The sequence below is a fragment of the Amphiprion ocellaris genome, chromosome 17 (assembly GCF_022539595.1).
Source record: "Amphiprion ocellaris isolate individual 3 ecotype Okinawa chromosome 17, ASM2253959v1, whole genome shotgun sequence".
In the NCBI taxonomy this organism is placed as follows: Eukaryota; Metazoa; Chordata; class Actinopteri; family Pomacentridae; genus Amphiprion; species Amphiprion ocellaris.
Genome location: NC_072782.1, coordinates 7372683 through 7399805, shown reverse-complemented (window position 1 = coordinate 7399805; position 27123 = coordinate 7372683). Strand labels below are relative to the sequence as shown.

The 27123-nt window shown below is 39.1% G+C and overlaps 1 protein-coding gene across 4 annotated transcripts; it reads left to right on the top strand.

Annotated features, from left to right (window-relative positions):
• The first annotated feature begins 91 nt into the window (after nucleotides 1–91).
• Nucleotides 92–26988, top strand: LOC111581834 (lysine-specific demethylase 2B). Of its 4 annotated transcripts, none has more exons than XM_023290198.3 (21): nucleotides 92–276; nucleotides 813–957; nucleotides 1090–1168; nucleotides 1298–1344; nucleotides 2469–2647; nucleotides 2772–2878; nucleotides 5415–5508; nucleotides 5677–5830; nucleotides 5997–6112; nucleotides 7322–7442; nucleotides 7832–8238; nucleotides 8364–8450; nucleotides 13848–14078; nucleotides 16884–17027; nucleotides 17125–17211; nucleotides 17346–17672; nucleotides 18142–19214; nucleotides 19299–19462; nucleotides 21493–21654; nucleotides 23434–23652; nucleotides 25086–26988. In XM_023290198.3, the coding sequence occupies exons 1-21, from the start codon at nucleotides 232–234 to the stop codon at nucleotides 25265–25267; spliced, it is 4170 nt and encodes a 1389-aa protein (XP_023145966.2). In that variant the 5' UTR covers nucleotides 92–231; the 3' UTR covers nucleotides 25268–26988. The 4 variants fall into 4 exon arrangements, with proteins under 4 accessions (XP_023145966.2, XP_054875082.1, XP_054875081.1 ...); XM_055019107.1 differs by having other exon boundaries at nucleotides 17125–17212; nucleotides 17338–17672; nucleotides 18145–19214; XM_055019106.1 differs by having other exon boundaries at nucleotides 17125–17212; nucleotides 17338–17672.
• Nucleotides 26989–27123: the final 135 nt, after the last annotated feature.

Genomic DNA, 27123 nt, shown 5'->3' with positions numbered 1-27123 from the left:
GACTCCCCTGCTGTGATGAATGCTGCTGGTGTGTAATGAAAGCGCTGACATGCCGTGACGTTGTCCAACAATGTTTTGGTTCCTGGCGGTGACGTAATACACAAAAACATGGTTCCCTTGTTTTGAACCCGTAAAGCGTGCTAAAGTGCTGCTTCTTTAACTCCGCCGCGCCTCCGCCGAGATGCTTTTCCGACCCTGATCCACCGGGGAAAACGTTCACGGGGGAAGACGATGGCTCAGGCCGCGGAGACGTGCGCCGAGTCCGGACGCAGGCTGGTGTGTAGCTACCATCTGCCGTTGTAACGTTAGCTTGCGAGGCGCCTCCACTGGCAGCGAGCTAATTAGTTAGCTAAGCTAACGTTTGTAAACGTTGAGGGGGGAATTTGTCAAGTCAGGGAAGCTGCTCAAGTTTGAGGCGACGGGGAAGAACGATGGATATTTTTTAGGTTTTATCACTACTTTTATGCGTGTAGTAGTTTACGGAAGCGTTAAAGCGACACAAATTAATATCCAGATGAGTGAGATCGTACAAGCAGTTTTCAATTAGAGACTGTCATGCAACATTACTACGTTTTCCCAGTGGAAGCGCAGTTTAACGGGTATTTCACCAAACGACGGGTTAAAAGAAAAAACATGCTGCTACTGTAGAAAGTGTTACTATCAACATATGCCCCAGTGTGAAAGTTAGGCATGAAATTATTACTCTGGCTGTGGGTGTGTGTGGAGAGAAGGGGGCCTTTGTGGCAGAAAAGAGTTTGCTTTCCACGCGTGTTCCAGTTTTGTCATGTAAATCATCTGCTTCTTAATGGCAGCGCTCCATCTGCCGGAGGATGTACGACGAAAACGAGGACTTGTCTGATGTGGAGGAAATTGCAAACATCAGAGGTTTCAGCGTGGAGGAGAAGCTCGTCAGTGACAGCTACAGCGCAGACTTTGTCCACTCAATGGAGGGTAAAGGTAAAGCAACACAAATCACAGTCATGCTCGGTTGTTTATTGTTGCACTGATTATATCGTTTTGCAAGAAAACAAACGCACTTGCATGCTTTTGAATGTGAATGCTTTGAACTAAAACACACTGATCTTGCAGACTTCACCTATGAATATGTGCAAAGGGAGGCCCTCAGGATCCCACTCATTTTTAAAGAGAAAGACGAACTAGGGATCAGGTGAGGAGTCATTTACAGTCTTTCATAATACTCTTTGACTGTGCTCATGCTGTTGATTGATCCCACAATTTAGCAACACATGTAATATATTAACTGAATGACATGTACTTCTCTTCTACATTTACACAGAATGCCGGATCCAGAATTTACAGTCAGTGAAATTAAAGGATTAGTTGGTAAGTGGAATGCTACAAACACGGTCACACACACTTACATTTACAGAGTTGTTAAACTTGTCCTAAATACAAGCAACATCTAAAACACATCTACATCTCAAAGAATCCTAGTTGCTAATTCAGAGAGTTAGAGATGTTGAAGTAACAACTGAGGTGATGAGTTTTGGGAATTTCAAAATTATAATGAGAACAAATCTCTGCAATAATGGTGCTGGGAGAGGGAGAAGTACCACACTGATTGAACCTACCTTCTCAAAAAATGATTTCAAGTGTCCAAATAAGTGTCATATAGTTTTATCTGTTGCATTTCTGTAAAGAAACCACTTTAACTATGAGTGATCCTTTAGTGTTGTTAGGGTAATAACTAAAAACAAAACATGTACTCTCAACCAGAATTGTCATAACGTCAGAGAACGTGCTTATAAATTGAAAAAAGTAGTTTTCTTTGTAAATAATTATCTAGTAAAAGGAGGATTAAGCATTAAAACTACTTTTGTTGTCAAAACATTCACATGGACATCAAAAGATGTGTAAATTGTGTAAATTTAATGTCTTATTGTTACCATAATTTTCATTTTAGCATTAAATATACATGTCTAATGATCTGTCTATTGATGCTTGTCTTTCTTTGTCCAACTCTAATATAATATTTTGATACGTGTGATGGATTGTTATGGTATTGTGGGTGTGTCCATATCCACTTTCTCATGTTGTTGGGGTATTCTCTATTAAAAACTATATATGTTTCCACTTATTGTCTGCTCTTTTATTACAATAATGTTAAAAATCTGATGAGATGATTTTGTAGTTGTTTTCGAATGCACTGAAGCATAATTGTGTGAAGCATGAAAGACATGAAGGCAGAACATGTTCAGGGTGTAGTTGCTCCATCTAGTGGGGAACATTGTGAATAACATATATATTAATAAATATGATGTACATTTATTTGAGTAACATGCATATAACTACAGTTTTTCCAAGCTAAAATCTGTCATATCCTACCTTTTCTGCGTATAAATCTGACAAACTATATGCTAATTTACATACCACTTGCGTCACATATTAATTATAGTAGAAAAAATTGCAGATTAATTTCACCTTGTGGCCTGGGTTGTTTGTTGCAGGCAGTCGCCGGTCTGTGGACGTTATGGACGTGAGCACTCAGAAAGGCACTGAGATGAGCATGGCGCAGTTTGTCCGTTATTACGAGACGCCGGAGGAAGAACGGGACAAACTGTTCAATGTCATCAGCTTAGAGTTCAGCCACACTAAGCTGGAGAACCTCATCAAGCGGCCCACAGTGGTAATTTGACATCACCAGTTGCAATGATATTTAATGAAAGGTTTGATAGAGGTCACACATTTAGCACCTTATCCTAAGAGGGATGACTAACGACACTGGGATTGATTTTTAATTACCCTCACAGGTGGATCAAGTGGACTGGGTGGACAACATGTGGCCTTCTGATCTGAAACAAAGCCAAACAGAAGCCACCAACGTCATTTCAGAGATGAAGTACCCTAAAGTGCAAAGGTATGACATTGCTGTGTGTTTTATGAAGTTCCCTCTGGTGATGTATATTAGTCTGTAAAATATGTGTAAATAAATGTATATAGAAACAGGAGAAAATGTCCGCTTCCTTGGCTGTAAATAATACTTCTCCTCCCATCTGAGTGTCTCATCTATTGCTCCATCATAGTGGAGCGCTGCATACTGTCACCTCCTGTACGTGCTCTTGATTGTTGCTAGGCAGCAGAATTTTTTTCCACGGAGGAGGATGGTTTATAACAGCTGTGGTCTTCACTGCACAGACACCTCTGAGCCAATCAGCTGAAGAAGAATCGAAATGAATCAAAACCAGTGGTGCCTTTATTTTTTTATAACCTCCCATAATTGCTGATATTATAATTACACATAGACTCCACTAACCTGCCATATTCCTTACAGAGGTTAGGTGGTTACTGATGGTCTGGGCTGGATTGCACAGAATGGAATAACTAACAGCTGTACTGAATTCTACTAATAAATAATTTCTGCCTTAACTTCATGCAATATGTATACCAACAGTTTTAATTTCACTACCAATATGAGTAGTTTAGCTATCGTGCTGCTACAGTGATTTTTTTCTGTCAGTGCAGACACAATACAGAAACCTGCCTGTTTTATTATTAAAGATTACACTGTTTCCATGCGTTTACTGAAGGAGTAGTGTACAAATCTCTCCAGGTTTACAGTAGAAAACAGTTATTGTAATGTTTTCAGTCACAATGCTTCCTGATGCAATGGTATGTTGTCTTTCAGTCTCTGTTTTTAATTATTTTGTGTATTTGTAGAGAAAAAAAATTTGCTTAAATTATGAATTTATTATGTTATGTAATCTATTGATATATTTTACAGCTTTTGATTTTGATGTTTACACTACCAATTTTGCAATAAGTCATTTGCCACAGTAAAAATATTATAATTATTATGGATCTAAAATTATTTGTTTCTAACCAATTGTTTGACTCGTATACGTTAATTTGATAAGTTGCTGAAATGATTTTTAAAGCAAAATTGCCACAAAGGCAAAATTAATACACCACTTTGGGTTTTAGGAAATTCTGATGCGCTTTTTTTCATGATTTTCTCATTACGAATGAATGAATACACAGAACAAACTATTATCTCTGTTTTGTCATTTTCTCCCATGCAAGCAAAATTACTGATCAGGATTTAATATGTTTTTTTTCTTTTTATCTTTGTTGTAGTTGAACTTAGTAGAAATCCTGGCTGTGGTGTTTTTTTACCGTTAAGTCTGCACTGGATGACCTTTCATGTGATGATTTTGCTCATGCAGTGTAGGTCCTGTATTGTACCTTCTTTTCTTTTTTGCCAATTAATGAAAGTCTCACATCTCCACAGAATGGGTCTTTCAAATTTTCAGCCCAAAATGAGGCAAAGATGGTTTATTTTTCCATGTCTGTATCACCCCTGGTTCTAAACAGGCTATTTATGTGTCTGTAGCTTTAAATCCTGTCCAAACCCCCTTCAGGAAGAAAACTCTCTCTGCATCCGTGATTGACAGTGCAGAACAAACAGTCAACCGAGCTGCAGATCCAGACATAAATGAGCGTGTGAGGCCAGGAATCTCCAACAGACTTTACACGGAAATACAGCTGAATTGACAACACTACTGTCGTTTTTTTTACTCTTTTACATCAGACAAATTTGCAGTGACAATATCAGAAGTGTAGCAGTGCGGAGCAGCAGCTCGGAAATGGCTCTGAAGTGCCTGCTAGTTAACATGTAGCGTTAACGGACTGAATTTTTGTCATTATTTCACACTTGTGACTTGTCTGACAACAGAAAATATGAAAATGAGAATGGCTTTATTGGGAATTAGGCTATATTAAAATTTAGAAATAAATATACTTTTATTATAACAGCTTTCACTTTACACCTCCAACTTTATGACGACCACAAAACACAAGAAAATTGATTCTTAATACATGGGACCTTAAAATGTTAAAACTCAGTCTATTATGAAACGGTGAAAAAGGACATCACTGGCGATATCTTAACATTTTCTCAATTAGGCTCTTCTGTTAAAAACGTAAGCTTTTATGATGGAAAAATGCAGTGTATACAGTTTTGTTCTTATATGTTTAAGTGTGTCGGTGTTTTTCAGTGGGACTCACAACTCAACAGTGTGCAGAGATGCCTTTGGAAGCATTTTTATTTTGTGTTTACACTTCAGTGGTGATTCTCTCAGAGCTGTTCCCATCCAGCTAAATCAGCCAGTCATTTATTTCTCGGGGTGTTAATCATTCCACAATTAACTTCCAGAGGAGAGATGCCCTATTGTGAACTATTCTGTATGCTGTAGTGCTTCTGTAGCTTCTAGTAGTGTTTTCTTTGACTAACTTTTTTTCAGTAAAAAACAAGTGAGATTACTGCTTCTTCTAATTGGTCAAGATGTGTTTTTCCTTTTTTGATACTTTTGGAAGTCAGTCTGTTACGCTTGGACAGCCCCGTTATATACTTATCTATAATATGATTATGAATTCTTTTCTTACTTCCTCATTAGGTACTGTTTGATGAGCGTAAAGGGCTGCTACACAGACTTCCACATTGATTTTGGGGGAACGTCGGTGTGGTATCATGTGTTCAAGGGACAGAAAGTAAGTTGTTTGTAGTCTTTTATGTGTGATATTTTCTGACGTAAACCTTAATTTACTATTATTGATTTAACTGACCATTAGGATAGAACTTAAGAAAACATCTGGAAATAATTTTTCACTTTACTCTTGAAGAAGCAGAGGTGAAAAAAGAATTCTGCTTCTCCTCAGGTGTTCTGGCTTGTGCCTCCAACCCCACATAACCTTGCTCTGTATGAGGACTGGGTACTGTCAGGCAAGCAGAGCGATATCTTTCTGGGAGACCGAGCTGATGGATGCCAGAGAGTGGAGCTTAAACAAGGATACACCTTCTTCATCCCGTCTGGTGTGTTGGCATGGATGTTTTAAAGTAGATTAGCTACCACGTGAATGAACAGAAATGCTTTATTTGACCATTACACAATATATTTCTCTCGGTGGGTTTGAATGAATCCTCTCTTTGTTCTGTATCTCTTTATACATGTCTTGTGCTTTTGCTTTTTGTAATTAAGGGTGGATTCATGCTGTCTACACTCCCGTGGACACGCTGGTGTTCGGAGGCAATATTCTGCACAGCTTTAACATTCCTATGCAGCTTACCATCCATGAGATAGAGAACAGGACTAAGGTAGGAGTCTGCTTTCTCCAATGTGTGGCTGACCTGCAGTGCAGTACAGTAAACTCTACATGGGATAAATGATTTCTCTTGAGAACCAGAAGGTGAAGAGTTCACCTGCAAGAGACAGGAGGGTGAGAGGAAGCAGCTTGGTTGAGACTGAAAGAGAATAAGAGGCAAAGGGAAAAATATTTAGAAGTGACAAAATGTAAAAAAAAAAAAAAAATTAGTAATTGTGTACTGAAATATATATCAGGAACATTAATGTGCAGATTATTCTATATTTTTCAAATGGAGAAAACATTTTATAAGCACTCTCATACTGAACAAATGGAAGAAAGCAATATTTTGTCAAGACGTCTGTTGTAGTAATCCATATTGCAAAGCTCATATTTTTTGGAAAACTTTCTTGTAGGAAATTCAGAATATATTTATGTTTTTATACACTACCATTCAGAAGTTTGGGATCACTTAGAAATGTCCTTATTTTTGAAAGAAAAGCATGTTTTTCAGTGAAGATAACATTAGATTAATCATAAATCCAGTCTAGACATTGTTAATGTGGTAAATGGTGATTCTAGCTGGAAACGGCTGATTTTTAATAGAATATCTCCATAGAGGTACAGAGGAACATTTCCAGCAACCATCACTCCTGTGTTCTAATGCTACATTGTGTTAGTTAATGGTGTTGAAAGGATAATTGATGATTAGAAAACCCTTGTGCAGTTATGTTAGCACATGAATTAAAGTGTGAAATTGTCTAGGTGACCCCAAACTTTGGTGCATTACCTTGTTTGTAGCTCTTACACATTATTTCAGAAGAATAATGATCATATCTTGTAAAGTGTAAGCCCATCTGTTGAGATTTGAGTTGTATTCTTGAAGAATTTGTTTGCTTGTGTGCATTAGAGTGTAATATGTTGCACTCTGTCTCTGTCGTGACAAAGCACAGCATATTGCTATGAGTAATAATCTCTTAGGCTGTTTATCCCCACGCTGCTGTCAGTGATATGTTTCCTGGCTGAAGTCTCTCTCATGCACATTCTTAACACACAAGAAATTGTTTTTAAATGAATGAGAAGTCAGGTTTTGCCTGCAGAACTCGAACCACGCTTTTATTAAAACTTTTTTTTTTGTAATGAACTAGGTTTCTGCCAAACCCCTGCAAAAACTGGTTTACTGTAATTCATGTTAATATAAATTTTCTTACCCTGTTTTCAGGTTCATTCGAAATTTCGTTTTCCGTTCTACTATGAGATATGCTGGTATGTTCTAGAGAGATATCTTCACTGCCTGACCAAACGCTCCTACCTTTCTCAAGAGGTCCGAAAAGAGCCTATGGGTGAGTGAAATGAATTAATGTACATCTGTTCTCCTGTATCTCCTGTCTATGTCTGTGGCTGCTGATAAAATCTTGTTTTGTTGTTGTACTTCACTGTTTCTTAATTAATCTCAGATCAGAGGTTAAAACTGAATAACATTTCTGCAGTCCATGTGACCGGCTCTATTGTAAGAGGCACTGTTTGGGAACATTAGCTGTATTTTGCTGCTTTAAAACTCCAAATTAAGACCATAATTATTAGCATTAAATTAGAAAATATGGGGATGATACATGAACAAATCTTGTTTAAAAGTCAAGCTAAAACTTTATTAAATTGTGACTGTCCCACAAATGTGCCATTTGACATTCACATATAGGGTTATTACATTTTATCTGCTTTTGTCCTTCAGACTTTGAGACAAAGGTGAAGACAGAGAGTCCCTCCTCTGACTCCAGGAGCCAGGACACATACGAGGATTCATGTGGGACTCAAGTCAGGGAGGACCAGGGTGAAAAATCAGAAAGAGTCGCTCAGGATGGTCCCTGCTCGCCCGACGCCGGGAAGGGCCAACACCTGAAAGCTGTTTTATGTATTGACTCTGAGGACAGCTGTAATCCCGGCTCCACCTCTCTAGATTTCCCCAAAACCCCTTCTGACTCGCCGGCCTCAGAGTGTCAGAATAAATGGACTCATTTGACGGAGTTTGAACTGAACGGACTCAGGACGCTGGTTGAGAAGCTGGAGTCGCTTCCTGAAAACAAGAAATGCGTTCCAGTGGGAATAGAGAACCCACAAGCTCTGCTGGAGGACATGAAGGTAAGAAACAAAAGATGACAAAAGGCATAAGCTTGTTCTGCTCACATCAGATTACATAACAGGTATGACTCAATAGCCGTGACACACTTCTGATGAACTTTTTGTTCTCCTCTGTGGCTGTCAAGGCTGTCTTAAAAGAACACGCTGATGACGACCCCAAATTAGCAATTACTGGGGTTCCTGTGGTGTGCTGGCCTAAGAAAACTATAAAGGTAAGAATGATTCATCTGCAGTGTGACACTTCCTTGTTGTTTTTGCTGCAAACATGGTCCTTTGACTTTATTTTGGGGCTTTCAGATCAAGCTGATGAACACTTGATAATAGAAAAATCTATGTAATTATGAAAAGAGTTTTGATCTAATCCACCTGTTGCTTGACTTTGTGATAAAAGAACCTTAAGAAGGTTAATCTTAGAGATTCGCTTTGTGAAATTTTCCTTGTACTGTGAAAACATCGGTTAATCCATATTATATATTTTTATGTTTTTTTTTTTACATAGTACACTCTTGTACATGACAAGAATGCTTGTGTCGTTGCCTACTGGACAGGTATTAGTAGCAAAGGGCAATATGGGCTATCTATAGTCTACCATTTAAACTTTAATACTTACCTTTCTCCTGTCATCAGCTTCCAAGTGAGAAGCTTTTTTTTCATAGAGTTTTCCTGTCTTCCCCCTCGTGGTCCACCTCTCATTGCATTCCTTCCCTAGAGCAGTAGATGTACTCATTTGCATAATTTTGACTGAACAGGCTGCAGTATTGCCTAATGAAGTAAATAATGAGTTTTTTTAATTTTATATTTTTCCTCCTCTCCATACACATACTTCTACATACTGTATTTTGTTGACATTAACACATTTTAATTTACCCTCTGGATCCTACACAGGCTTTTATTGGCACTGTTTTCTAGCATTGTTTACTGAGGATGGAAATTGTATGACATGTTTTCAGGCCAGATGCAGTTTTTTCTGTTTATATGTTTGCAGGGTTGCTTGGGGATCAAATTGGTATCAAATTTGACATTAACTGGGATGAATATTTTCAGAGGCCTCATAAATATTGTGTTTGTGATTCGCCCCTCTGTTCCTCTGAAAGAGGGGAATCATCTGTGCAGACGCTCATTATTGGAGCGCCACTTTGACTGCTGTGCTTTTATGGCATGGGTATTTTGTACAAAATACCTCCTATGATATAGTCCTCGTAAAATTGTGATATGGTAAACACAGGCAGGTTTGAAGTGCTTTTGATGTCGCTGTCATTTAGCCTTTGATTTCCTCCAGCCATGAACGGAGCAGTGGGCTGTAAGAGGGTTAGAATGGAGGCTTTTGCGTTAATCTGCAAAATGTAAAAGGAAAAAGGAATCACTTTACCTCCATTTCCTTAATACCTCTTTTAGTGTTCTCTTATTTGCAATATATTGTAATCCAAAATAATGTAAAACAGTTTTTTTATTTGTAAAATGTGTTTGCTTGTGCCATATTGTGACTTTATTTTAGGTCACTCAATATTTTTTGTTTGTTTTATAGCACATGCATGCTCTTTCATTTTCTGTTAACGGTTAACTGTGCAAACAAACACTTAAACTGCTCAAGAGACAGAGAAGCCTCAACAGGAGGTTTAAGAATGGGGCATGAATGCATGGAGGTGACGTTTCTACTGGTCTCATAAACGCCCTGGATCACCCCCATCCGTCCCTCCAAAGGCCAGCTGCTGGTCCTGGGGCCTCTTTGTGTTTGCCTTTTGTAATGAGATGCCATCTGGCTCTATTGGCTGTGCAGAGCCTGCTGTCCTCTCCCTGTGATGTTCGTCATGAATATGATAACACCTTTTCTGCATTCTCTGTCCTCATTGGACAGAGGCAGACACCCCCCAGTACATATTCTGATGCACAGCGGCCTCCCATTGGCTCTGTGCTTCCCGACGCTCCTCCTCTTTTTCAGGGAGTCGATCCATATTAATGAGGCAGGCTTGTATGTGTTTCCTACATCTGCTTGTGGTATTGTGGAGCTTTGGAGCAGGAGGGAGGGCTGTAGGCCTGACAGCAGTAGCAGGAGTAGAAGGAGGAGGAGGAGGAGACTGCAGCCATGTCAGTTTGCTGTGAGCTGGACGGTGTCTGAAAAGCAGCCATGGCCATGTCGTTGAGCGCTGATGATGAGGACTACGACTCAGACTCTGAGCAGGTTAGCACACTAAAGCCCTGCAGGCAGCACAGTGAGGCCGCCAGAGGAATGCTTGTGTCAGACAGAGCAATGTGCAGCATCACAGGGCAGTGAGGAAATGGAGCTACCTGGAGACAAAAGCATTGATTCAGTCTACCTTCAGTGCTTGGTCTTGGATTTCTGCCTTTGTTTTTTGATAGCTGTTGCTGTTTGCGTGTTTGTGCATGCTTGTGTTTTTATCAGGTGAAGTGAACAGTAGGAGAAGGCTGTGTTTATATATCCCAGACCCTCGGGGCTGCTCTTGGTTGTTTCAAGATGCAGGAGATGAATCTTTCATGATTTGATTGTAAAAGTATCGCAATGCATGTTAGAATATATGTGACAGTAAAACAACAACAAAAAAGGTTTGTTGTGCCAGTATGTTACTGAAAAAGCAGCAATTATGAAGTGAAATGTAAATATTGTTTTGTATATATGTCAGGTGCATCTAAGATAGGACTTAACTACACATAAAGAAATGTGTTTTGTTCAATATTTCTCCTACTACATGCTTACCTCTGAACCACACCCCCTTACGTTAAGTCTGTGGCTGCATTTGGATGTGAAAAACACTGACTGCAGATGAATGAGTACATCTTGCTCTGCTGCCAAATATCATAAGACATTTTCAGTTAATGCACCTGTTCCTTACATCAAAGTTCAGCTATTTAAACAGCATGAAAATCAGCTAATCTCAGGGTTAATATACACACCAGACTGAATAACTGATAAGATATGAGGTAGTGTAGTTCCAAAGCCAAGCATGCCAGCACTTCAGCATCAATTTCAATCACTTGTGAATCATTTTACTGCCAGAATACCTGCTTGTGCAGCATCGTCTCAGTGTCTCCGAAGCATGCTCTTTCTCTGTATGTATGGAGAGTTTACAATTTATTGACACTGTTAGCTCAGGTAACTATACACCAGAGGTTTTATTAGAGTTGTTGTTGTCTAACACTTGCTCTACTTTCCCTTTTTTAGGATGTAAAATCTGTGCTTCACACTGTATATTGTAAACTGAGCACATGCTGTAGTGTTTTTTTTCCCAAATACAGCCTCAGCTTTACAGCTTATGTCACCTCTACTGCTAAACAGAAAAGTAATCCCTCCAGGAAGCCCATTTTTTTGACCAGTCAATTGCATGGACATAAAGAGAAAATCACAATCTGGGTCACAATGATTAGAGACTTTATAACAATATGAAAGTGGTCTATTTATGTCAGTGTTGACTTTAAGCAGCACAGCGATGTACGCTTTGCTAGAAACAACTATCTGATTCTAAATTACTTGTGCTTTGATTAAACAATTTGTCATTTTGTCCATGTAGTCTGTGTCCAGTGTGCGCTGTCTTCAGTGTGTGTTTAATGTGCTGATAAGCGTATCCTCAGTAGCTCGGGGCTCTGTCACTGAACATAAGAATCTGCTTTGCATAATGTTTCCCAGCTGAATGAGCTTTGAAGTGCCAAAAATGACAAGCTGGTCACCTGTACTGTCCTTATTACTGTACAAAGAGGACACATGTATATTCTTTGTGCTGTAAGGAGGAAAACACACTCCAGCTTATAATGAGTACTTCTGCAGAAATGTACTGAGGATGGCTGCAAGATATCTTAGGTGTCTTTGCAAAAAACACATGCAGCTGACATGCTGAGGCTGAAAGGCAGTTGTGTCTTATGTCATTTAATTCTGCATGTCAGAGGAGTATCTGCTTTAGAGATCTTCCACTTAGTAGACACTGGGGTGGGGCATAGATGGGATTTAGGAGACAATATATACAGCAAGTGGAAATCTTTGTAATAACATTTTGGCACCTGTAGTTGAAGTTACAGGTGTAAGCTGTTTACCTGTTATTTATTTGAACATTAGTTGTAACTTTACCTGGCAAACGCTGAATGACAGATCACGATGTGTGAACTACAGGACTGGGTTATTTGGTCTCATTTCAGTGTTGCTCCTCGTTTTAATCCCCATGAATATCCCCAGAACAGTCCAGTGCAGACTGCACAAGCCCTACCTCCCCCTCTTCCCCAATATCTCCCTCTAATCCTGTCTGGTAACCACATATCTGAATGCCTATGTCAGTCTATTTCATGGCTATTGTTAGAATAAATTATTGTAATATGCCTCAGATTTAGCCTGCTTACTTTTTCTGTTAGAGGATCTCATTACAGTTCTTATTGGTTACAAGTCTGTGTGTCATAGACTGTTCTGTTAGGGAATGGGACGTGGCTGTTGCTATGCTGACACCAGGAAAATCTGCACTGCCGATGTAACTAAAGAAATCCGATCTTCATTTCCAAGAGCTGCAGTGTTTTGCACTCCTTGTTCTTGTTTGTTTCATCTCACACGCTGCCACTTTATTTCCTCACGTGGCACAGTTGGCAGCGTTTTGACATGTGGTTTTCATGTTAAAAATACATTGTTGTGGTTTGGCTCTGAGCCTGAGAGGCAGTGGAATCTATAACACAAGAACAATAATGAGGCTGATCAAAGGCATCACATCCCCACTGACCACTTCTATTAAATAGAGCACATTTAATAATGTGTACTGCTCTAAATCAGTCTGTGTGCCCCGCTTCGCAGAATAATGGGTCCTAGTGATCCATGTGTGAAATGTAACCATAAGTGCAGCTTCTCTTTGAAGTAGAAACATGGAAGCAAGTGAGGTGCTAAATTTGGAAGACGCCTCCGGGGACATTTTTGACGTGTTTGTTGTCTCTCGTATTCTGTGTATTAACAGCCATGAATAATTTGTTTATACAAAGCATGTTTTGATTGGGTTTGTGGATGTGTATTATATGTGTACATGGATGCAGGTGTCCTTTTTGCATTTGTTTGTGGAAGGAACTATTGACCCTGACATGGAAAGAGCAAAGGATCAGACAGTACCGTATACATCCACCATGACTCTCATCTCAGCTGAGTTTAATAGGATGTGTAATAAGGAATTTTTATTCCTTATTACATAACATGATTGTATGCACTTACCAATGGGCCATAGCACCATTATTAAATGAAAGGGAGTGTAATTTAGAACATCAGATTGCAGAGCTTTATGCCTTTCTTTTATTTATTATCAGAATGTATTTTTTTAATTAAAATTATAATACACGTGCAGCAGTTTGCTGATCATTCATTTTTTGTAAGGATTCAAACTGATTTTTTTTGTGAAAGCTAATGATGCAAGCTCTCCAAGCCTTTTACATCTTAAATTGAAATTTGCACATTATCATTATAATAATGTACTTTTATTTGCCATATCTACCTACTGTATCTAGATGCATATTTAATATGTAGAAGCATAACGTTGTTTATTCTTTGCCACTAGTTATTTCATCTGACCTTTAAATGTCTATTTGTGAAATATTGTTGGTTTTGGCCCCTGACACTGTATCTTCTTCATCCTTTTTAGCCCCGGCCTCCCAACCGGCCGAAACCTAAGATGGCAGCATCTCCTGCATCAGCAGTCAAGCTGTCAGCTAGTCGGGGAACATCTGGTGCCAGGAGGAGAAGGACGCGCTGTCGAAAGTGTGAGGCATGTCTGCGGACGGAGTGTGGAGAGTGCCACTTCTGTAAAGACATGAAGAAGTTTGGTGGGCCGGGGCGAATGAAACAGTCCTGCATTATGAGGCAGTGCATTGCTGTAAGTACAGAATGTTCAGAAGGGAATGTCCTTGTGATGTACACACAATGTTGGACATTTTTAGAGCTGAAATGTAAGAATATTGGTAGCAGTTTCAGAGCTGTTTGTTTAATAAAAGGTGCAAAGAGTGGGTGATTAGCTTAGCGCAGCACGAAGACTGGAAACGGGTAGAAAAAGCTACTTAGTCTACATACAGAGATTAAAAAAACACACACACACACAGCACTTATAAGGTTTAGTTAAAACAATATATCTTGTAAAATTTATTTCCAGTTAATTTTTGGTGTCTTGATGTCAGTTTGAAAAGCAACCAGTCAGGAAGTCACTTCACGTGGCTGAGTAACAGTTCAAGCATGTAACCCCTTGTAAAACCACAACTTGTCTGTGAGCTATAGAGGCATTTAATTTAACATTTATATAGAGCCAGGGTGCCTGTTTCTTACATTTATTTTTAATGTTTGATGATTTTATATGTAAAGTGTCATTGAGTGTTTTGAAAAGTGCTATACAAATAAAATGTATTATTATTATTATTATTATTATTATTATTATTGCCAGCTAAACAAACAACTTGTTGGCTGCGGCTTCTAAAATCAACATGGCCACCTATAACCAAACACCACATGGCATTTTTACAGAAAGATTATTTTAAATATTATATATACAATTGAGTAAAATTGAAATTGAAAGTTATTTATAAAGATATTGTAGTAAACGTGTTGACTACTTTATATTAAATAACTCAGAAAGTCTTGGAGTCTGGCCAGTCTTTTCTTCAGGAGGAAATGACATCATGTGGAGCAGGTCATGTGATCTGGAATTAATTCACTTCCTTGAGAGGTGTTTTTGTAATGAGTAACTTAGTTGAAAGTGATTTATGGGACACAGATACAATTTGTTATTTTCCATATAAAATGTGATATGTTGGCAAAAAAAGAAATATCTGTCATAATTATCTCAACTTAATGAAAAGAACAGTCAAAACATTTTTTGAATAAACTCATTTTCTTATTGTTTAGTGGATTAGAAGATGGTTGTTATTAAATTTGGACGGTTATTTAATTGACATTTTAGTGATATTCAGTCATTTTTTATTAATAATGTGGAATAAATAATTCTGGAATTTGTAAAGACATGATCATAATGAACATTAAAAGGATATTTTTTTGTTTTACTTTCAATAAAAATATATGCAAGATATATCCCACGGTCTTCAAAAGTCCCTCAATTATATATTGACCCAACTAACTAAATCCCCGTTTCTTTCCAAGCATATAGGAGAACCTATGATTGCTGTCACATCAACAGAATAATGCAAAAGACCCTCTCTAGAGCCAGCGTTGGTTAGTTCACCATATTTCTACAGTATTCCAGGCTACCGTAGAAATATGATGAGGACCCTTGCAAACACACCAATTTGTAGTTAACGATGAATGAAAACATAATTAGTAATGCCATTTTCCATTTCTGTTAATAGATATCCCTTAATCCTGCACACAATGGTCCTTTAATGACTCTTTAGTAGATGTAGCTTTCCTTTATTTGTGAATACTTGATTTTGAATGTGCCCATGTGGTTGTGAAGTAGTTGCTAGGGTGTTCAACATGGTTGCTAGGGCAGAACAACATGATTGCTAGGGGGTTCCAGGTAGTTGCTATGGTAACTATGAGTGGTTGCTAGCTGCTATTTGCTGTTAGAGTTGACACGTGTAATACTAATAATGCAAGTAGTAGTACGTGCAGAAGTGTGGGCTGCTGCAGTAGCAGGGTAGAGATGGTTGTGTTTGACTGTTTCAGCACCACGGACAGAGACCTGCAGAGAGACCGATGAGTTTCACTGTTTCTGCATTACAGATAATGAAAAAGGCTCGGCTTGACTGTTTGACCACTGTAGATGATACAGTGAAAGTGTCTTGGCATTTATCCTAATGTCTCACACTTGTGGTTTCAAGCTCTTAACAATTGTCTCACTTTTAATATATGCAGATATGTTTAAACCACCCTTGATGTTCACTTACCTTAATAGAGTTGCAAAGCAGAACTCACAGTTAAGTGTATTCTGCAGTCCATCGCCATCTGCTGTACCGCATTGGCCCATTTGTTGGTATTAATGCATCTACGTGGTTGCAAACAGGCTGTAAACAGTAAATAAGTTTGAAGAGATAAGGCCGAAAATCATTAAAGCAATGGAAGAAAACAATAACAAAACATGGCTTATTTTAATAAGTATTTACTGATCATTATATTGATGTTCACTGTTGGGCTAGAATTACATAAAATTACTGATTCTTATGTCACTAAGAACAGCAGCAGAAGTTACCAAAGAGCCAAGCACTCAGACCTATATTGTCACAGAGTTGCCTTTGAAGTGTTGTTTAAGGGCTTATGATGTTGTTAATGTTGCACTGAAAAAGTATGCAATAGTACTAGGAAATGGCTGATGGCAAGAAAATGTTGTTCTTGCATGCAAATAGGACTTTAATTCAGTAGCCTGTCACAAGCTGGGGGTTAAAAATGACTTGTACAGAGTTGCTTTTTCACCAGTAGTCGGAACGCGCCATTAGGCTCAATATCACATCAGTGTTACATCAGTCAATTTGGATTTTTATTCTTTCTAGTTGAGTCATGCCAGTATGCTGTTACAAGTCATGACTGTGAAATATTCTTAATCTGTTTTATTATTCACCATTCAGTATTTTGTACTGACAGAAGTGTGGGTTAACTTTTGTTAAGAATTGTCTTGAAAGAAGACAGTAATTGGACGCAGCAGCCTCAGACTCTGTGCTTTTTTTTTTTTTTTTACCAGCCTGTACTGCCCCACACAGCAGTATGTCTAGTCTGTGGAGAGGCAGGAAAGGAGGACACAGTGGAGGATGAGGAGGAGAAGTTCAACCTCATGCTCATGGAGTGCTCCATCTGCAATGAGATCGTTCATCCTAACTGTCTCAAGGTAAATTCCTCACTGTCAAAATGTGCTAAACCATGATTTTAGAATTCCTGAGCTGCTGTTTGTTCACTGTTAATAGAGTCTTTATGCTTTTGTTCAGATTAAAGATTCAAATGGAGTAGTCAACGATGAGCTGCCAAACTGCTGGGAATGCCCAAAGTGTAACCATGCTGGGAAAACAGGGAAAGTAAGCATTAGTATGGACTTTATTTTGCATGTGTCTGAATGATGAATTTATTAACCATCCGACTTTATCTGAGGATCCCAGAACAAGAGAAATAAAGTTGTGCTCTCCTTTTTTCTAACCTTTTGGCCTCAAAGCAAAAAAGGGGGCCAGGGTTCAAGTATGCGTCAAATCTTCCCGGCTCGCTGCTGAAAGAACCACGACTAAACCGAGATCCAAAAGAGGAGCTCGACCCGCCCATGGTGGCCACAACAACGGTCACTACCTTGACTACGACATCTGTTGTGAAGAGAAAGGCAGAGCGGGAAGTAATCTCAAAGAGGAACGACGAGGAGCCTCCAAAGAAACGTCCCCCCTTGCTGTCTCTGGATGGCATCCCCCGACCAAGACTAGAGGACAATCCGCTGAGGAAAAAGAGGAAACTTTTTGACACCAATGATGAACCTGTTATTATGAAGAAGAAGGTGAGACCCTTATTCCTTTGTTACCTTGTTAGTATTCTGAGTGGTGTCTTCACAGTTTGGAACACTTTCTGCCAGGAATTAATTCATTGTGAATTGTTTGTTATAAATATTACAAAGAGGGCAGATATAAAAAAAACTGAGAATGAAAGACTTAATCTATATGAAAATGTGCAAATCAACTAGAGAAGGATTTCTCAGACTTTGGGTTGAGACTGATTGAAATGCAGACAGAGTCACAGATGATTTCTTAGACTAATTTGTTTGCTATGTTTCGAATTAAAAACTAATTAGTGTTTTTGAAAATATGTCAGTATTTTTTTAAAATCCATTTTGTGCTCCCTTAACTCTTTAAAAAATAGACTACACATAAAAAATGCAAAAAATTCAAAGATCATCCTTAACGTCACGCCTGTATACTGATGTTTCTGTTTGCTTTAAAAATTAGTATGTTCCTTCTGTTGTTTTTCAGAAGAAGCCTTCAAAACTGGAAGATCCGTTCACTTCAAAGCTGTTGCGGCAAATCAAGACAGAGAATGATCATGGTGATGAAGACGATGACCAGGAGGATCAAGAAGAAGATGGCTTGTCTTTGGAAAGGATGCATATAAAAGAGAAACATGAGTATGATGATGAGGACCAAGAAGAGGATGCCGAGGAAGAGGAGGCAGTGACAAAAGAGAGAGACAGTAGTACGGAGGACAAAGCTAAGGTCCTACTTAACCCACTGCTGAGGACATCCACAGCCAGAGAAAGTGACCAGTCCTCCTCCAACTCTCCCAGAGCCGGACCAAGCAGCGAGTCAGGAGAAGCTCAGGAGAGGAGCTCTGCTCAGCTCAAAGCTCGCCATCAGCGTCGACGTCTTCCCAACAAAGAGGCGAGCAAAGAGTCCAACCAGGAAACTGCCAAGACAGAAGACTGTCCGAGCAGCCAGAAGCACGGCTCAGTGAAGACGGAGGACATCCCAGCCAATCACAACCGCCGACCACTGAAGAACGAAGACTGTCTGACCAATCAGAACCGTAAACCACTAAAAACAGAGGACTCGACCACTAATCAGAGCCGCAGAGCTGTTAAACTGGAGGAAGGTGTGGCCAATCAAAACAGACAACCGCTAAAAACGGAGGACAGCTTGGCCAATCAGAACCACAGACCGGTAAAATCTGAGCCTGAGAATGAAGTAGACGAGCAGAAGCCTAGATGGCCTCTTAATAACGGCAGCAGCGATCTGGGTGACTGGCTGAGGCACCGGGGGCGGGAGGTGAACGGGACGCCACGTGGCTACTCGCCGCTCGGCTGGAGCAGAAGCACGCCCATCACACCCATGTGCCCCCGACCGCTCCCCTGCCGGTCGCCACCAAAATGCATCCAAATGGAGCGCCACGTGATCCGGCCGCCTCCCATCAGCCCTCCGCCCGACAGACTGCCGCTGAACGACGGCGAAGCGCACGTGATGCGACGAGAGACGTGGATGACGGTGTTCAGTCACCTCACTCACAGAGATCTTTGCGTCTGCATGCGTGTCTGCAGGACCTGGAATAGGTGGTGAGTTCAAGCTGCACTGTGGAGTTGAAAACTTTGTCTTCTGCACTTCGTTCCAACGCAAGTGTCCGCTGTGTCTCCCATCAGGTGCTGTGACAAAAGGCTCTGGAAGCACATCAATCTGAACCGCTGCAAGTCCATCACACCTCTCATGCTGAGCGGCATCATCCGGAGACAGCCAGTAGCTCTGGACCTCAGCTGGACCAACATTTCCAAGAAACAGCTCAGCTGGCTAATCAACAGACTTCCAGGTAAATAAATCCAACAGCAAGAAATAGCAAAAGAAATAAAACAAGGTACATTTTTTAGAAAAAAAGAAGTGAAATTATTCACTTTAGAGGTGAGGGTCTAATGACTTTTTGAAAGATCTAATTTTGAAATTCTGTCTCACCACATAATTATTCTAATGATAGCTTTGCTTGAAATGATAAGCTGGAATGAACTGAATATGTAATATAGCTTCTGCCATCTTTCTTAGTGATTGTAAAAACATTTTATTAACAGGTTTATTATAGAGATACAAAGGCACATTGATTCACCTCAACATGACCTGACTATCCTTTAACCAAATTAACCTTATATACAGTATAACCTTATTGTGCAAAATAAAGAGAAAAATTAAGGTTTGATTAAGTCTTTCTGTAGATGTTTCTGTTAACATATTTACCGTAGTGAAGACTACATGTTAATAACTGCAGATGCTACAGAAAGGAGAGACTAGTTGACACTTTACGTGGCCCATTTATTGCTTACTCCTTCAAAAAGCAAAGCTGCATCAGTGTTGAGCCACTGGGTGTAAGCAGTGCTGCAGCCTGGATGTGATTGGTTGATGTAGGTGTTGCTTGAACTTTGTGTTTTAATCTGCTATGACAGAATATACATTTCATGACTTAGATATCATGACTTCATTACAATCAAGAGCACAGTCCCCAGTCAGACACTAGAGGGGAGCAGGTTGGGTCAGGAGTGCAGAAGAAAGGAGAATTTTATTTGCTTTTAGATCCTGACTGGTTCTGTATTCATGTAATTACTACTGCTGTAAAGACGCATTCATTGTTTCTGCAGCTGTGTAATGCTGCAGTTATTTATTAAAAGGTACCAATCTGACACAGTAGTCTAGAGGCAACAAGTAGGACTTCTGCTAAAGAATCAGACATTAATCTAACATGTTCCAGATGTGCCTGAATCACACACTATGACGCCCGGAAACAATGTGTGTCCGTGTTCATCTGGATAATGTGCTGTTTGCTCGACAGTGGAACAGATGTAGCTACGATCTGAGGGAGAAGTAAAAGAAGCAAAAAACATGAAAGTTGATTTGTGATGTTGCAGAGCTCAGTGTGTGCACCTCTGCTGAGTCAAGACATTCAAACTGTGCTCTCTGCAATTTTCATTACGGGCCAGTCTTTGTGCAGACAAGTCAAGAAAAACCTGAGTCACGGAAAACTGCACTTAATGTAAAAAGTAACTTTAATGCCTGTTTTAGCCTACGTCTACGGGCTTTATCTGTCTGTCTCCCTCTGATGCTCCATGAGGTTCATCTCTGTTACATTTGTCTTGGGGATAAAAAAAAATACTCAAAATTATGCTTTAAACAAACTCAATCAAACTGCAGAGTGGTTGTTAGTTGAGCTGGATCAAATAGCTTCTAGTTGTTTTTCTTACTGCGATGCTACAGACTGACACCTGAGCACTCACACCTGAGCAGTCATAGCTGAGGGTGAAGTGGCTCATGTGTGGTCAGTCAGCAGCGTTCTACTACATCATCATATCATCACTGTACAGCTCAGCCTCTTAAAGACGGAACAATGTCTTTTCTCCATGTGCCAAAAAAGTAGCATGCTCAGATTTTAAAAAGATGTTTAAATGAGAGTTTGACCATTGTCTCTGTGGACTTGTGGATTTCATAAAGCATGAAAGTGTTTCATTAACGTGCTCCCATAAGGCTCCTCTGTACAGATAATTGTTTCCCCAGAGGCCGCTGAATTTTGAAGGTTTACATGCTTTTCTTTGTTACTTATATGTCTCTTTTCTGAATCATTCAGTTGTTTAGATAAGCATACCTCCCACATCTGTGATGGTTTATTTATGTGACCTCAGATTAGCTAAAACTCTGGGGACAGAGAACTGAAAAATAGGCCAGATTTCTTCCCCGTAATGAACACGAGATAAATCTGCAGTGTACCTAGCTTGCCGTGTATCTGCTTGTGTCCATGTAGAACAGGAAACTAGAAATAGGTGTATCTACAGTGAGGTTGTGTGTGTCTTCGTCTTCCTGCAGGTCTGCGGGTGTTGCTTCTGTCAGGATGCTCCTGGGTGGCCGTCTCAGCTCTCTGCACCTCCAGCTGTCCACTCCTGCGAACTCTGGACGTTCAGTGGGTCGAGGGTCTGAAAGACGCCCAGATGAGAGACCTGCTGTCGCCTCCCACAGATAACAGACCAGGTACCAGCACATTCTGCCTTCACTCTCAGACAGTGGGAGACGTTAGCTGGCGAATGAGGGAACATGACCACTAAGTGACAGGAACATAATGGAAGGAAGAAGGAAATGTATGCATCACATTGTGTACACTGTTTTTTTTCATAAACTTCTGTCCATTCTTGAAAACATGCAGTACGACAGATTCCGAGCTGGTAAGTCATCAGCTGACGAGCCTGAAGCACTGAAATGTTCAAGATTATGTGCTGAACAAAAGGTTTATCTCATTATCAACAAATTATATGAAAAGAACTGTAGCTGCTGGTCATTGAAAGAGTCCACGCTTCGTACTGATGTCCACAAGAAGGTTTAGTCTTCACAGAAGCCATGTCACTTGGTGGTACACCGTGAAAACTATAAACACAAACATGACAGTATCACATTTGAATCATGAAATGGCAATAAAACAAATACCTTTGTCTCTCGCTTCTCTCTAAACAAAGTATACAGTTGTCTGAAAATGTATTAAAAGGAATAATTACCGTGTTCACCTGGATGACCAACAGAAAACAAATAAAAGCAGACGGGATGTAAAATTGGCTGCTTTTGCACCTCGCGTCTGTGCCGTGAGTCACATGACATGTTATACAACTTTATCAACCAGGACAAATAAATCAAACAAAAACTAGACTAAAAATAATTATTTTCATCAGGACAAAATGACCAAAAGTACAACAAAACAAATACTCTAACACTGCTTTCCAAGATAGAATTTACTTAATGATTGTAAAATGACCAACTTCCTACGTTGTCATGGCAACCTAAGGCTCTTAAACAGCATCAGCTACAAGAGCAAAAATAGATAAATAAGCAAAGAACAAGCAGTGCATTTGGTAACCTTTCAATACTTTACAACTTCCCTGCTCTGTTTGTGACTCAATCCCAGAGCCACTGGTTTCTGTCTCCTCAGTTTTTGATTTAAACCCTAAAAATGTGTCTCTGTGTATTGGAGTTACGTATTTAGAAGCTGTAGCTCATGTACAACTCTGCTCAGTCACTGTAAAACTACTCTACACTACACAAGGACACGTTGTATTATTGGAGTCATTCAGCCACACATTTAAACTGGAGACTGATTCTGAAAAAGAATAATAATACAGACACCCTACCTATCGAGTTGACAGCATTGATTCCTTGGACTTCTATCATTGGTACGCTGCAGTTTCAAGGTGGAAATGCTCTGCAGTAGCACTGGCTGTTTATTTTACTCAGGATTCGTTTTCCAGCATTCAAAAAACACCATAATGACAGATTAACAGTGTTGATTTTCACCAGAGGACTTTAAAAAGGGCTCAGGAATATACAAAATAATTTCCTGAAAAGGCTGGCCTGTGTAATTTACAGCAAATTGCAGTAAACAGTGCATTTGAGTGGACTATTTTGAACTGTGGATTAATGTACAATTGGTGCCCCAGCTTCAGTGAAGTGTTCAGTGTTATGCAGAAACATGTCAGCCAGAGCAACGGTGTGGCTCACTGACGCTTTTTTAATGTGGTTTTTAGCATTGGAATAAGCTATATCAGGCTTTGGATGCACAGACAAAGACATGTAAAGTTAGAAGGATCACTTAATCATTGAGTTTAGTCTTCACAGTGGATTTGTTGACTGTAAGAAAAATGTAGAGAATAGTCAGACTCATATGGTCAGACAAAATAACTACATTGACTTTATACAGTAAATTCTCAGTTTTTTCTCTAACCCTCTGTTTATCTCCTTCCCTCTGTTTTTTGAAACATTTTGTAGGTCAGTTAGACAACAGGAGTAAGCTGCGTAACGTGGAGGACTTGCGTCTGGCAGGGTTGGACATCACGGACACGTCTCTGCGCCTCATCATCCGTTACATGCCGCTGTTATCTAAGCTGGACCTCAGCTACTGCAACCACGTCACCGACCAGTCAGTCAACATCCTGACTGCTGCAGGGACGACCACCAGAGACTCACTCACTGACATCAACCTGTCAGGTACGAGTCGGTCTTTGTAGACTGTAAGTCTGCCTGTATTTCACTTCCACTGCTGGCTTCTGGCTGAATATTGAATTTGTTAGATGCACATATTGAATTATCATCTCTGCTTCCAGGGAATGTATACATCAATAACAAAGATGTGAGTTAAATGTTTACTTATTGCCAAGGTTCTGCAGTAATTTACATTACTACAGAACATTCTCCAAAGTACCTACTTAGTTTTTACATTGATTTCCGAACTTGATAGCAGAGGTTGAAGTTAAAGTTGCAATGCAGCATATTGTACATTTAAACCAGGGGTGTCAAACTCATCTTAGTTCAGGGGCCACATTCAGCACAATTTGATCTCAAGTGGGCCACACTAGTAAAATCAGAGCATAATAACATATAAATAACAACAACTCCAATTTTTCCCTTTGTTTTAGTGGAAAAAACGTACATTCTATAAATGTTCAGAATTATCTTTTTACAAAACATCATGAACAACATGACATTTCTTAGGAAAAATGAGATCAACTTCAAAAATATTATGCCTCAGTTTATCATTTACACATTACAACTTCCAGATCACAGAATACCTATAAAGGTACAAAACATTTAGTCACAGGTATCTGGAACTGAGCAATATAGTATTTTACTTTATGATCAAAACAACTTGTCATGGTCTAGAAATTATTTGAAATTTAGAATTTTACTAATTTACAGTTAGCAGTTAATGTCTTCTCTGTAATTTTTAAGCTTTACAAAGTGGTCCCACCTTCTGGCGGGCCGGTTTTGGCCCACGGGACGCATGTTTGACACCCCAGCTTTAGGTGATTTTGTCAAAATAATATTGCTGTCAAACTGTAATTCAGCAAGACATATTTTAATAACACTTCCCAAAAAAAGGATTTTTTTCTGAAAGACACTGTAGGAAATAAATCTAAACATTTAAAGTATGATGTGGGAAAGTATGCTAATTTATTTGTCATGTGAAACTAGCACAGTCTAAGACAACATTCCTTCAATCACTGCTACCTTTGTGAATGTTATCGTGTTCAGTCGATCATCTTTAAAGTCCTACTTCAGGCTGTATTTTTTGTAATCGTTTGTTCAATCAGATGCATGAAATTACCTCAGCATGGGTTTAATCGTGTATATCAATGTGCAGAAATGCAAAAAAATAATGAGTTTTTTATGCTTTTCTCACTGGAATATAATTAAATGTTAAAAGCGGACAATCAAAGGGTCATTATGGAAACAGCTGAAAGGAAAACAAATGTTGGCTTCCTGGTGCAAGTCGGCAGATTTATGCCAAAACACTGCTCCCCATAATGAGGCTTTTGGATTTAATGTCCTGTTCTAAAAGGCTGATTAATCCATGTGTGTGCAGAGTTTATGTCGGTACAGGTGACCTGTTAATTTTCTTCTAACCCAATTTCTCCCTGCAGTGTGTAACAGAGTCACAGACCAGTCGCTGACCTATTTCAAGCGCTGTGGAAGCATTTGTCACATCGACCTGCGATACTGCAAACAAGTGACCAAGGAAGGATGCGACCAGTTCATCGCAGAAATGTCTGTGAGCGTACAGTTTGAACTGATAGAAGAGAAACTACTGCAGAAGATCAGTTAGGAGGACTGTGACATTCACAAGTGGTAAAACTACTGTCCACATGGAGGCAGCAGACGACTGTGGAGAACTGATGTAAAGGGAAGCTGCACTGCTCAGCCAGAATGTAAAAAAAAAAGAAAAGAAGAAAGTCTTGTCCCGTGAAGGCAATATTACGGAAACATTTTTTGTTGTTGCACCTGTTTATAAGTTATTTATTCTTTATATTGATCGTTTACGTATTGTATCACAATTATCTTTTGGTGTTTATAGACTATTTTTTGTTCCAATGCAAAGTTTATTGCATTATAGATGAATATTTTTGTATCAGAAAGTGTTTCATACATTTATGTGCAGTATTAAATGCACAGCTGTACAGTATCATGGCATTGAAATTGATAATCAGTCGGCATTACTGTTAAGCTCTTTATTGTCAAGAGGCAAAGGTCTATTGATTTGTTGCCAAACTGTAGGATGGTAGCTTGTGTTTGTGGGGGTGTTTTTCTATTATGTTCTATGTGCCAGTGCTCTGTTTCCTATTAGACAAAGGTACTGTATATTTTGTTTTCTATATGACGATACCATTTGGATGAGATATCTAGTAGGAAAGTTTTAACAAGTTATTTGCACTGATATGGTCGATATGAATACTCGAATGTATTCTCGCATACACTATACAGTGTACAGTGTATAAAGCATATTTTTTCAACACTAAAACGCTCTGCTAATTTTACTAACAGCTTGTAGTTAACGGGGTTATATTAACGCACACCGACATCTCCGCCAGTCTCCTTTAGTATTATCGGTGCTTTGTGGAAGGAAGCGTTAAAGCTCTGCATGCAGCAAAGACATGTTTACACCACAGTCAGTAGATTTAGTAACTGTTAAACAATATAACCATCTGTTTACTCCAGTCCTTAGCTGAACTCCATATAATTAGAAAATGAGACTAAGTGTTGAATTAAAATAAAGAAAAAGCAAAGCCAAGGAATATTCATTTTGCACAAATCCTTTAGAAAAAAGGATTCTCTCATATGATAGATGTGACCAGGTGGAGAATAAAGCAAGCGGTTCTCTGCTTTTCTTTCTGTTACTGTAAAAAAACAACAGCAGTGAATCTGTCTGGTAAAACCAAGAGATGATCACAGGGTTCAGAAACACGAGGCTCGTAGTCCATGTATGTTATTCCTTTTTCTGGTGAGCTAGCAACAGAATTTCTAAGCGATTTGTGCAAAATATAAAGTGAAAAAGGGTTTTGCTTGTTCTGCATTCTTTGATTCTGCTGAAAGAGACATGTATGACACTGGTTCTGTTCTTAAAGTTTTATTATTTATGACCTTTTGAGTTTAACTTCTGAAAAAGCTTCATCGTAACTCATGGCGTCATTCAATAGCATCGTTCTTACTGTGTTCATCATTTTAATGTTTAAAGTCATTCAGAAATTGCAAATTCTGATTTGGCCTAAAAACATTCTAACTCAACAGTTTAATAATTGAATAGGTTTTCATTTCTCTTTGATGCTTAAGTTTTTTCGAAAGTCTTTTGTGTAACTTTTGAATAGCGGTCCATGTCCATACAGTTTGGTGGATGGATTTAAAGTTTTATGTTTTTATTAAAAGACCACGCCTCCATGAAATATTTTAGTACATTACTTCAGATCTATCTATCTGTACATACTGTACACGTAAAGCCTTTAGGAAAAGTTAAGTCAACCTTTGAGATATTAAATTCATTTTAAATACTGAGCTGTGTGTGAGTTTGGTCCTTTGGGTCTGGAAGAACTTTATATAAACAACAAACATGGTTGTATGATTATGCTGGGTATTTAGTGAAATTACAAAATGAAGAGCAGGGTTTTACTTTCTGGTTTGTAGTACTGC